General features: G+C 54.0%; 1 protein-coding gene across 1 annotated transcript in view; it reads left to right on the forward strand.

Annotated features, from left to right (window-relative positions):
- The window catches only part of LOC119102763 (uncharacterized), a 74,760-nt gene that overhangs the window by 54,616 nt on the left and 7,560 nt on the right, over window positions 1-12,584 (forward strand). Inside the window, exons 17-21 of the mRNA XM_037226218.1 lie at window positions 209-372; window positions 4,288-4,464; window positions 8,202-8,314; window positions 11,381-11,508; window positions 12,118-12,273. Of these exons, the coding sequence (XP_037082113.1) occupies window positions 209-372; window positions 4,288-4,464; window positions 8,202-8,314; window positions 11,381-11,508; window positions 12,118-12,273 (738 nt within the window). The remainder of the gene's footprint in view (window positions 1-208; window positions 373-4,287; window positions 4,465-8,201; window positions 8,315-11,380; window positions 11,509-12,117; window positions 12,274-12,584) is intronic.

Consider the following 12,584-nt stretch of genomic DNA (forward strand, 5'->3'; position numbering starts at 1 on the left):
GCGGGGTCGGTCTGATATGGCAGAACTATGATGTGACGAATGCTGAAATGGTGAAGCTGTTGGCTTCCGTGCTTGTGCTGCTAACGGTTACAAGCTGCGTGTCGGATGCTGAGCGGACTTCTCTTGACGTCTGCTCGCTGGTCCTTGCCTTACCACGACTCCCTGGATCAACGGGGCAGGGGCGTGACAGGCTGTGCCGCGTTCTCAGGACTCCAGAACCGCGAGGTGCACTGCGTCCACGAGCTGGCGCGGGGCGAGGGGAACACCCTGGTGGTGGAGGATTCCGCATGCCCGGCGCCGCGACCGGCCGACAACCAGCTCTGCAACCTGATCGACTGCCCTCCGGGCTGGGTGCCCGGCGAGTGGAGCCAGGTCAGTGAATGTCCGTGGCCTGCAGCACAGGGCGGCGTCTTCAGCGGCGGCGCCGGGCCGCTGTTTTAGGACAGGTCAGACGCCTGGACGCTGTCAGCAGGCCGGCGGTGCGCGGGTGGATGCAGGTCAGGCGCTGGAGTTGCGGGGGCTGCGTGACTGCGGTCCCGGGTCGGCGTGGGCCGTCTGCAGAGATCGGCGACAGGTCGCGTCCGCAGGATAGCGGCTGTCGCCGTCTGTCCTCGCAGTCAGCGCGTGCCCCTCAGTACAACGAACCGGCCACAGCACGCTGATACTTGCGCCGATGCTTTCTGGAGCAGAGGCGGACTTTCTGGGGTCGGTCACCTCGCGATCTTGGTTTGCTAGGACGGCGTCGTAAGGGTGCACCGCCGTGGGCAGCAGATCTGGCTGCAATGTGGTGTTCCCTGTTTACCTCCTCCCCCGCCCCTCTCCGGTAAAATCCGTCCACTCAGCCTCCGCTCATTGCGCTCCGCCTCGTGAGTCATGCCACCCAGTGTTCCTCCACCTCCGCCAGCATCTTCATCTGCACTGGTGTGGGAGTGGTCTTGTGTACGCCACCACGGTCCGGTCTTACCTTCCGACGTTCCGTCAACCAGAGGTTCATTTGACCTGCAAACGTCCCGCCGACCGGAGGTCCGTCTGACCTTCGAACGTCCCGCCGACCGGAGGTCCGTCTGACCTTCGAATGTCCCGCGTCCGTCTGACCTTCGAACGTCCCGCCGACCGGAGGTTCGTCTGACCTTCGAACGTCCCGCCGACCGGAGGTCCGTCTGACCTTCGAACGTCCCGCCGACCGGAGGTCCATCTGACCTTCGAACGTCTCGCCGACCGGAGGTCCGTCGGGCCATCGCGCGGCCCCCAAAGCGGAGGCTCCATCTGACCATCGGACGTCTGGTCGGCCCGCATCTCTGTCGACCAGTCTGCGACGGACCAACTTGCGGCGAACTTGGCCCGGGCTGGCGACTTCGGCCGTCCGGACGGGCCGGCGCTGAGCTGGCAGCTGTCACGACGGTGCGCGGACGGCTCGTCGCCCGCCGGACATGACGGGCCGGACAGCACCGCAAACTCGTCCGAAATCTCTCCAGAAGTTGTGGCGAGGCGCTGTGATGTGCCGGCGCGCCTGTCGGCCGGCCGACGGGCGGAGCGGGGACCGGCTCACGCGGAAGCAGGCTGACACGGACGGCAGCCTCTCACCGGAGCACTCTCCTGCCCGCGCTGCTTGGTTTTCAAAGTCATGATTTAAGTTTAACGAGAAGTTCGTTGTTGATGAGATTTTCAGTCGAATGGCCGTCAGGCCTCTACAGCTAAACTATTTGGAACATAAGCTTTGTTTGGGAGTATTGTGCAGCAGGCCATCGTCGGCGTATTGTATGTGCTGATGAAGAAAGCAGGTTTGTTGTGTTGGTGCTTGACTTCCTGCTTAACTGGCCTGTTCCGGTCAGCCCAGGCCCCACAGGCAGCATTACAGTTAACATTGATACTGGTGAGCTGTAATGCGGCTGAACAGATTTTGTCATTTGTATGCCATTCCTGGGTATAGCAACAGAAGAACGGTCTTGTCCAGCTTGTCGCTGCTGTTTCATTTCGTTGAATTAGAGGGTGAGCTTGTTTCAGAGAGTTTATGGCGAGTGGCATGAGTTGTACGAAGCCAAAAAAGACAAAGCTTTGACTTCGTGTGCCGTTCTCTTGAATGTTTTTCGTTGTCCGGGCGGTCATGGCAGGTACTTTTAGCCCATACACTTTTCCATCTGGGCGCGACGTGTAGAGGCGGTGTGGTCCATGGAAGCTGATCACGTACCAGTTTGTAGCCTAAGGTGACCTGGAGTACCCGCCAGAGGCCACCCCATATTTCCTCATTGGCACTACTTTTACGGACTCAAACCTGCAGAACACTGCGGAGGTATACCATTACTCGTCAGTTAAACACCGTTTAATACCCATTTCGGAACACGCCGGCTTAGCATCTTTTAAGACTTGTTTCGTAACGTGACCTTTTAATGACCGTTTAATGTCTGTTTCGTAACGTGACTGTTTAATGACCGTTTAATGCCAGGTTCGTAACGTGACTGTTTTTAGCACCGCGTAATGCCCATTTAATATCTCTTGGATTCTTAAACTTCCTATCGTGGCGTTGATGTGACATTTGGGCTTTTCAGGAAGCTAAGGTTTCAATTTTGACCTCTATTGCCCGGGTCGATTTTTCTGCAGATTTTACTTGATATGACATGTGGGAAGTGCAACGTGAAAGCAGGATATGTTGAGAGCAATCCTGTGATTTTGGCGATGCTTAGTATTAGCAGTCGCCTGTATAACGTGTGTATCTTTCCCTCTCACTGTTGACAGGTTTGACGCGGTTGATTCCATACAGCAGCTTTCGTGCAACCTAGACAGATAAACTAACCTTTTGTGCCAGGGTGGTTATTCTAAACCTCTTCTAACCCATGAGATCAAACAAAATAATGAGACCTGGTAGATGGAAGCATATCATGTCTGGTTAGAGTGGTCTGGTGGTTTGAGCTGACCCTGGTTAGAGTGATCTGGTTGTTTGAGCTGACCCTGGTTAGAGTGGTCTGGTTGTTTGTGCCGACCCTGGTTAGAGTGGTCTGGTTATTTGAACTGAGCCTGAAGAGATGCAGCCGTTCCTGGCATCATCACGCACCAGACGAAGCGCGGGCAGACTTTTCGGGTCTAAAAGAACATAGGCCGGCCTGGAAGCGATGTATTTGCCTAATAACGAGCAATGCAACATTTTGCCGCCCTACCATATGCTTTTAGTTTTGATGTCGCCGCCAATTTGCGTCACGCGTTAAGTATATGTTGAAGCATGCCATACAACTGTTCCAAATAGTCCCACCGGCAAAACATGTGAAAATATCGTCACCACTTTGTCGGACAAGTTACCATTTGTAATGCATATTGAAGACCTACGTCTGTCATTAAGGGTCAGAATCATTCACTCAGGGCTTTTCATGGTCAATGTCATACATGCCACGGGACCACCTCGACTGACCATTTGGATGCTGTCGTGATATAACTACACCTAAACAAGCTTTGCTGTACACGTAACAAGAAAGACCGCAACCTCATTTGACTTCATCTCATAGGTCACTCACGCGATGTATGTGAATTTAGCTTCGTGAATAGTTTATTTACTCAAGAAGCCTTTGCCGTCGTGCTCTAAATATACAAATTTTGTTCGAAATTTTTTAAAAAGCGACTGAAGACAACATCACTAGAACGAATAAGGTGACTTTGTCAGCCTGATGTGTATCTGTCACACAATAAAACACCAGCGTACGTGAAGTAACGCGCAAAGGCTGTTTCATCGTCTTCCTACCTATTTAACGTTATGAGGGATTCAGACTGTTGAGACTATGAAAACGAATGTTACATGGCCCATTGGTCTGGCCCCAAATGTCACCTGATATTGCAAATTTTCTTTGATGAGGTTTCCTATATGTATCAATTTTATCCAAATCGGGAATGGCGGTATTTGAAATTGATTATTTGACTTGGAATGACCCCACTAACAATGATAACAGTGTTGGAGCTGCCACGTTTGAGCAGATAATGGTCATGTGGACCCACGGTCATTGCCCCAAATCCCCCACTGTGATATGGCTGTCTCGTCAACGACTGGCCCAGAATTGGAGTTTTGATGTAAAACTGAAATGGTAGCGGGCGCCGCGGAATTTGCCGCTCGGTGCCCGCGGGCGTCCACTCCGCCATCGCGGCGAGACTGACAGCCTCGGTGGGGGACACACATGACATGGCATCCCCAGTTCGATGTCATGCTGGACCGATCTGGGCCGCCTGTCGACCTCGTCGGACGTGTGACCCGGCCTCCGCAGCCGGCGGCCGCGTCACGCCTGTGACGCCCGACGCCACTGCCGGCAGTGTTCGCGCTCGTGTGGCGGCGGCGTCAAGCACCGCTGGCTGCGCTGCCAGCAGCACATGGCCGACGGCTCGGTGGTGGACAAGGGCCCGTCGATGTGCACTGCCTCCCGGCCGGCCGACCACCGCAGCTGCAACAGCCGCCGCTGCCACGGTCCGCAGATCATCACCTCCAACCAGGTGCGCTCCGTCCCCAGCTCAGCGGGGCCTCTGCGTGGTCGTGCGTGCTGCTGTACGCTTCCCGCCGGTGGCTTGGTGCGTCGCGCCTCGCGTGTGGGTTAGCACGCATGCGTTCGGGTACCTTACCACAACTGTGGGTGCATGCGGCTTGTGTGGAAGAGCCAATATTCCGACATATCAGACCTGCGCTTTTTGACCGCTCACCTTATTACCACTGCGTAGCTGGAAATGTGTCTCCAAAAGGCAGTGTACGGAGATCTGTCCCGAAATTGAAGTGCGCTATCTGTAACAGCACAACGCAACGAACTCAGCGCGCCGACTGAGTTTCCTTCCGAAATCGTGCGGACTTGAACACCCGGCCAGTAGGTCTCATCCTCCGCTGTCCCGGGCCGGTCTCATCTTCCGAAGGCTGCTTCAAGTAACGCATCTTCACAGCGGTTTCGGTGGTTTCTTAGAAGAATGTTCTCATGCTGTCTGGAAAATGTCAGACATCTGATGGCTGGGGGTATTCTTCAGAACGCTTGGGTGGTGCGGCATGGAAAATTGTTTCATGTTATTAACTGCAGTCTTTTGACAAGCCGACTGCAGGGAAATAAATTCAAACTGATTGGGTCTTGTGGGCCATGGAAAATAATACCAGCAACTGTCTGTCGGAACTCGACGTCCGGACATATTTCGTCCGTCAAAGCCAGACGACTCCGGACGCAGGCCCCCGATGCCACCACTCCGATCTAGTCTGCCAACTTGTAATGCGGAAGTCGGCTGGCGCTTCGGTTGTCTGGCAAACATGCATCGGCGCATTTAGTCATTTTCGTATGGTAGTTTTAACTGGCATAACTCAATTGTGTTGCTAGCGGGTATGTGCGGAGAATGGTAAGTTGTTTGTGCGTTGAAACTGTCTATCCACGAATCTTTAGATCGATACCAGCGACCTAGTCGCTGCTTTATTAACTTTACGGTTCGGTTGTTACCAACAGTGACAATATGCGACGTCTACTGACCGCTACTGAGCTGGCGATAAATAGGATATGTGCGATGGATGGGTATTAAACTTACCTAGGTGGTACTCAGTTTTTCCTGGTACAGGAAAGTCACTGGAAATGGCACTGGGAAATCTGAAAAGCCTAACTCAAACTCACTTGCCAGCGGATTGTGAAGGCTCTTTTTGCGAAGGCTTAGTACCAAACATGACACTCATGATCGGCTTTACCGGCTCGAACTACGTCGATAGTAATGCGGGTCGTGCAGCCTGAAGATTTCCGTCGCGCTCATCAATTATAGCACGGCGAGACAGCGTGCGGAAAGGTCAGGGCTCACAAGTTTAAGCTCCGAATGAGGTCTAAATGGGAATGGGGCACCTACACGATCTCGGAGGCTAGTTACATATTAACATTCAATTAATTCAAAACATGATAGGTTGTTCTCAAGCGGAACTCTGGCAACACTGCCAGAGTTACGAACGTTTACAGACCCCGGGCGGCTAAATGTCACCAGTAACGAGCACGGAAATAGCCGAACGGACCTCATCCTGATTTAGCTACCGTTCGAAGTGGATGTGACGTGCTACCCCGTTCATACAGCACATACACCTTTGCTGTCGTGGGCTCTGCGGCACTGGCCGTTCTGATGTGAATCATACCGGCGCCAATGGACAAGCATAGCCCCATGTATGTAGGTAGCATGCCCTCTTTTTGTGATCGTAATCATCGATGCGACCGGATTTCGAGTTTTATATTCAAGAAGAGTTTTGGGAAATGGATGCGCCCAGATGAGCATTGGAAAACAATGTGCTGTGCTGAAGCAGCTAAAACAATGTGCTGAAACAGCTTGCGGCTGCTCTCAGGCTGAATAATGCTGTGAGGGATGTCTCATTCTCGAGCAAGTGCAGAAATTTGAAAAGATAATGTAATTAATGTATAGCAAAACAGCTGTATAATCGCCGTAAAGCATCTGATGCCACGAACACCCACAATCGTCAACACATTTTAGCCGCAAACCTGTTTCAGGTGATGTCGGCTGTAGATGAATATTGGAACATGCCTGGCTGGTCATTCTTGAATCGTTTCTTTGCTTCTTAATGCCAAAACACGAGTGCATCGTCTTATGCACGGTTTTCAGCAGACTGAACCTCTCGCTGACCAGATTGCTCCGTAAGGCGTTACGCTCGGGAGTGTAATATTATTCCGAAGACAGCCGTGTGGGTGTACACTCTCAATTTCGAGAGCTTCGAGCACGGTCACCATTATCACGTGTTGGATGTTTGGCGTGATCTGAACATGGCTATTGCCGCGGACCTTTGACGCGGCAGAAAGTCGTCAGGAGAAACCGTACCGCCTCTCCACAACCGATTTTGGTTGGAACGTCACTCTGTGGTGTTCGCATCTGCCCACTCTTCAGCTGAAGCCCCGGTCTGTGTGCTTAATCGAGAGCTCGCCTCTGACATGTCGGGTCTCAACTGACTGAGACGAGAACCCCCACGTGCTCTGGTCCGGTCCGCACCGCACCCACGGTCCCGCCATCCGCGTGCCATCTGGCCACCGTGCCGCTGCCGTCCGGGATAAGCCGCTGGCACCTCTCAGCATGCATGACGGACGTCGTGAGCGATGGCTCCCGACCGCAAACAGCTGATTGATGACGGGCGGGCGCGCGGTGCACCTGGTGCCGGCGGCGGCGGCTGATCCCCCTCCGTCGACCGGCGACGCGGAGGGCAGCGGCGGCGCCACCGGCACCAGTGCCGGGGTCCGGCGGGCTCCAACTGTTACCGGTGCCGCAGCCGGGTGACACCAGCATTACAGCCGAGTGACACCGGCACCACAGCCGAGTGACACCAGCGCTACAGCCGAGTGACACCAATACCACTGGCACCAGTGCCGGGGTCCGGCGGGCTCCAACTGTTACCGGCGCCGCAGCCGGGTGACACCAGCACTACAGCCGAGTGACACCAGTACCACTGACACCAGTGCCGGGGTCCGGCGGGGCTCCAACTGTTACCGGCGCCGCAGCCGGGTGACACCAGCACTACAGCCGAGTGACACCAGTACCATTGACACCAGTGCCGGGGTCCGGCAGGCTCCAACTGTTACCGGCGCCACAGCCGGGTGACACCAGCACTACAGCCGAGTGACACCAGCACTACAGCCGGGTGACACCAGTACCACTGACACCAGTGCCGGGGTCCGGCCGGGCTCCAACTGTTACCGGCGCCACAGCCGGGTGATACCAGCACTACAGCCGAGTGACACCAGCACCACAGCCGAGTGACACCATCACTACAGCCGAGCGACACCAGCACCACAGCCGAGTGACACCAGCACTACAGCCGAGCGGCACCAGCACCACTGGCACCAGTGCCGCGGTCCGGCGGGCTCTAACTCTCACCGGCAACAGGCCCGAGTAACACCGGCACTACGACCGGGCAGCGGCGGCGCCACTGTCACCAGCGCTATAGCTGAGCAATATCAAACCGGAAATTGCAACAACCGGACAATGATAAGACAACGCAAACAGAAAGTGATAGTAAAGTAACGGCCCATTGACGAGCGGAAATTGGTTCTTGGTAAAAGGATGAGCACAAGGAGATCACCACAAGCAGATATGAGCTCAAGGGGCGGTGATAAGCTCAGGAAATAACACAAAAATCCCCCAAATCATCACGGCATCGTAAATGCGTTACGGACGTGGGCGAAGGTGGCATCGGAGCACGTGACTGATAACATCCCTTCGTTCTGTGTCCGCAGTCGTACGAGCAGGAGACGATCCAGCGGCGAGTGACGCTCAAGATTGGCGGCACGGCCTCCGTCTTCAAGGGCACCACCGTCCGGCTCAAGTGTCCCGTCAAGCAGTTCGACAGGTAGGCCTTGCTCGCCGCCTCGCTATTGTCGCGGAGCTGAACGGTGCCCGTACTGGAACGTCAACGCCATGGGCTGAACTGCTCGTTCACTTGATGGTGGGCACCCGTACCGGAACGTCGACGCCATGGGCTGAACTGCTCGTTCACTTGATGGTGGGCACCCGTACCGGAACGTCGACGCCATGGGCTGACACTGCTCGTTCACTTGATGGTGTCTGGGCGCGGGTTTTGGCGTCAATAGCGGCTGGACTAATGTCGCTTGGTGCCGCGCGCTACACAAGTCCCAGTGCCGCGCTGGCGTTTGGCTCCAACAGGTTATTTCTCGGCCACTGAACTGAGTCATCGGCCGATCGCATCGCCGGAATTCGGTGTGGAACCGGCCTGATTGCTCGGGTCAAAGCTGCTTTGATCCCATTGATTACTTTCCCATTTCTGAAAATGCCTGTACAATTGGGAGGGAACCTGGCGCTGGGAACCGGCTCCGATTCTGAGCATCTGGCGGAGACAATGTCGTCTGCGCGTGCGAGACTCCGTGGCTGGGAATCACTCCCGCCGCGCATTCGAAGAATTGTGTGCAGTTCACGAAGTTATCGGCTGCGGTTGAATTGTCTACTTAAAAAGGATAAAACCTTATCTGGCAACTTAACGAACGTCACTGGGTCACGAGTGCATTCTGGTACAGATGAGTGTCTTTGCTGTGGAGTAATCTGAACAGATGTGCACCTCACATTGTCTACCAATTAATGCGTAATTGTCTTTTGGTACGTGTTGTTGCCAGCGCCAAATTTCCGGGGGGGGGGGGGGGACAAACGCGTCAGACAGGGCAGTGTCATCAAGGCGAGAGTTCTACGAATATTTAGCGACTGTCATGCATCATCCCACCAAGACAATTGAATCATCTCTGCAGACCCAGTAAACTTCCCTTTTTCTGTCCGCCGCTGCTCCAGATAGCCCGGAGTCTGCCATGCCAGTTGTTCATTGGTCTTGATTTTGTTGTCACGTGGGGCAATCTCAGAAGTTCCCCACATGTCATTGCAGATGTACTATTTGGAGCGAAATTTTCCACTCTCCAAGAAATATTCTTTCACTTGCACTTGTACGTGCAGGTGTACGTAGGTGCCAAAAATGGCGCACTCATGTCGAGTGCTTTTTAAAGGAGATGCTCCTCAATTAAACATATTGGGATCGGCATCAGATACGATGAAATAAGCTCACTTATAACTTTTGGTATACTTTAAAGTGGAAAAGACAGTTTGACAGTTTGAAGTGGAAAAGACCTCTAGACAACACAGTTTCTGTGTTAAGTCAATGTGCATCCCAGTATGTCATTGTTTGATTACGTCATCGCACAATATTGATTGACGCAAGATTGAATCCCTTGCACAATATTGATTGAGAGCCAATTGGCGGTCATTTCATCTGGAGATCATGCTCACGAGCGCGAGATATGAACTACTCGACAAATGCAGTTTTTGGGCTTTGATTGCCGCATGGCTGATGATATGGCAGGATTTCAACGACGTTATTATGGCGTAATGGGCGCCTGGGTGACCTTGACAAGGTCTTCCCGAAAAGTCTACACATCTCCGCAGGCGTGTAGCTGAGAAACTAGAGCGGTGTACCCCTTAAGAAGGGGATGGCTATGAAGCGTACCGAGTTATCTTTAAGATGGCTATTCCAGTTTGAAAATACGCGAATATGGAACACTCCCTTTAACGATATCTCGGCTGGACTGGTGAATACTACGTCCGAAAGCTGTTGCCGTTGTTTTGTTCATACCTTTGTTAATTTTAATCCGGCCCTTTGTACCGAATTCTCAGCAGAGGAATGGTTGTTGACGGTATCGATACCTGTATTTTTAACCTTATTTCACATTGCGACTAAAAAGCAGGACGTAGGAAATAACGTATTTGTCGGTCAGTTTGTTCAACGTACCAAAGCTAAGCATGTAGTAGATTATTTGCCTTGCTGCTATCAAAGAGGGTAGTCGTGAACATTAATAATAACTCACGTTATATAAGCATTATGATTTGTTTGAGAGCGGCCGCTTTGTTATACGCTACCCACGGGACGGAGTCTGTACGAAGCGATTCAGCTTTTGCGTTCATTTATTCCGCCGCTGTCGCTCCGGTACAAACAATTAGCGGAAAGGAAAGACCAAACAAGCCTCTCTGGCGGAGCCCGTTCCGCCCGCCTGCGCCCGCGCTGAGCTATGTTTGAAGTTCCCCGGCTGGCGGGCGGCCGCGCGGGGCCGGACCGCGCGGCACCGCTCGATGAGGCTGGGCCTCTGATACTGAACCAGCGCCTTCGCAATAAAATGATTTCGCGACATGTACAGACATCTGTTTTGTAGGCATGCCACGCAAAACACGTTGGTCATATCAGAAGTTCAGTTTCCCATGTTATCGTCGTTAGATCAGGTGAACCGTAGTTGCGTAAGCGTAGTTGCCTACGCATAGTTACGATACATGAGGAGTTCAGGCGTCTGGAATTTGAGTTCAAGATGATGTTTCCGTGCGGTTTTTTTTCGCTGCATAAGTGATGTTTGAAAAAAAATCCGATGACAACGATACTCTAAACCATGTGGAACTCTGCTGAGCCTCCCCCCCCCCCCCCCCCGTTCGCAGGAGTAAAATCTTATTCGTTGAGAACCGTTGTAGTTAGTCGAACCACTCCACTGTTACTAGTCCTCTTGGAAGTAAGACCGCGAACCGGGCCACAAACTGGACCAGACTGTATCGTATGCGTGTAGGTCCGCTGGTCCATGTGAATAAATTTGCGTGGCCAGACTGTTGGAGGCAGGGCTGTTCTTCCCTTTGCAGGTTTGTGGAAGCTCCAAGTCCAGCTCCTCTCCCCCCTAACTTGGGCCCGGGAGAAGCTTGTTTGCTGGGGTAATTTTGGGAATGTTTCGTCATTTTTTCACGGTTTATTACTCCCCTTTAATTTATTTTGAGAAAAAACACTCCTAGTTAGAGACTTTACCACCCGCTCCCCAGCCGCAGAAGTAAGACAGAGTGGACTAAGCCGTTGAAGGGCTCACTCACCGCATCTGGCGCCCGTCCACAGGAGCAAGATCGTTTGGACCAAGGACGGCAGTCGGCTGGCCGGCGGGCGAAAGTACCGCCTGAAGGCCAACGGCCAGGTCAACGTACGTCAGGTGGAATTCAGGGATGCCGGCCGTTACACCTGCATCGGTACGTTGTGACGTCAGCGGGCGTCAGGTGGAATTCAGGGATGCCGGCCGTTACACCTGCATCGGTACGTTGAAACGTCAGCGGGTGGCGTCGGGTCAAAGTCTCCTGCCCCAGCCAGCAGGCACGTCCCGGGCGTTGCGTTGCATTGGGAACGTGCGGTAGATGCGTCACATTTATTCACGGTCAGACGCCAGAAATGTCGCATGACGTTAGCGTGTTGATTTGTGGGTCGTCGTGTCCTGTTGGCATCAGTACGTCCTGGCAGTCGTGTCTTGTTGGCATTGTTACGTCCTGACAGTCTTGCCTTGCTGGCGTTGGTACGCCCTGGCAGTCGTAGAGCCCCTGTGCTCCCCACGCCGGCTGTGTCCTCGCGAGGACATCCAATGACGTCCTCGCGAGGACATGCAATGACAGCGACTCGCTGTGATGTCAGGAGTGCCGGTGCTCGAATCGGCCGGGCGCTGGCCGATCTCTGGCGGACCGAACCCCACGCTGGCGGTCGAGCCGACGGCAGGGCGGCGGCTCGACCTGAATCCCGTGTAACCCGCCCGGGCGGCGGGTGGAGCGAGCCGGCCCGGTCGGCTGACGCCGTGCCGCTCTCCGTTCCAGCCGGCAGCGCCATGGCCTCGCTGGAGCTCTCGATCAGGCCGAGTCCGATCGGCGAGCTGCCCTGGATCACCGAGCGCCGCCTCCGCAAGCAGCGCAAGAAGAAGCAGCGCGAGGAGCGTCTCAGAAGGAAGCAGCGCCGTCGGAAGCAGAAGGCCGGTGAGCGTGCGGGAGTGGAGCGCTCGTGACGCTCGGGTCGGGTTTGTCACGTGCGGGAGTGGGGCGGTCGCTCGGGTCTGGTTTGTCACGTGCGGGGGTGGGGCGGTCGTGACGCTCGGGTCTGGTTTGTCACGCTTGCTCAATGCACGAAAAAGGTCTTCAGGTTTGCCATCACACTCTCCCTAGAATAAGATACTTTAACCTCGTAGAAATTGTGGAAAGCTGAATTCCGATAAAATAACATGATTAACTTCTCTTGGAAAATGGCATCAGGGCGGGCAAAAGGCCGTTGTGAGGCATATACCATGCAA

Source organism: Pollicipes pollicipes, unplaced genomic scaffold, assembly GCF_011947565.3.
Source record: "Pollicipes pollicipes isolate AB1234 unplaced genomic scaffold, Ppol_2.1 Scaffold_5724;HRSCAF=6776_pilon_pilon_pilon, whole genome shotgun sequence".
NCBI classification, from domain to species: domain Eukaryota; kingdom Metazoa; phylum Arthropoda; class Thecostraca; order Pollicipedomorpha; family Pollicipedidae; genus Pollicipes; species Pollicipes pollicipes.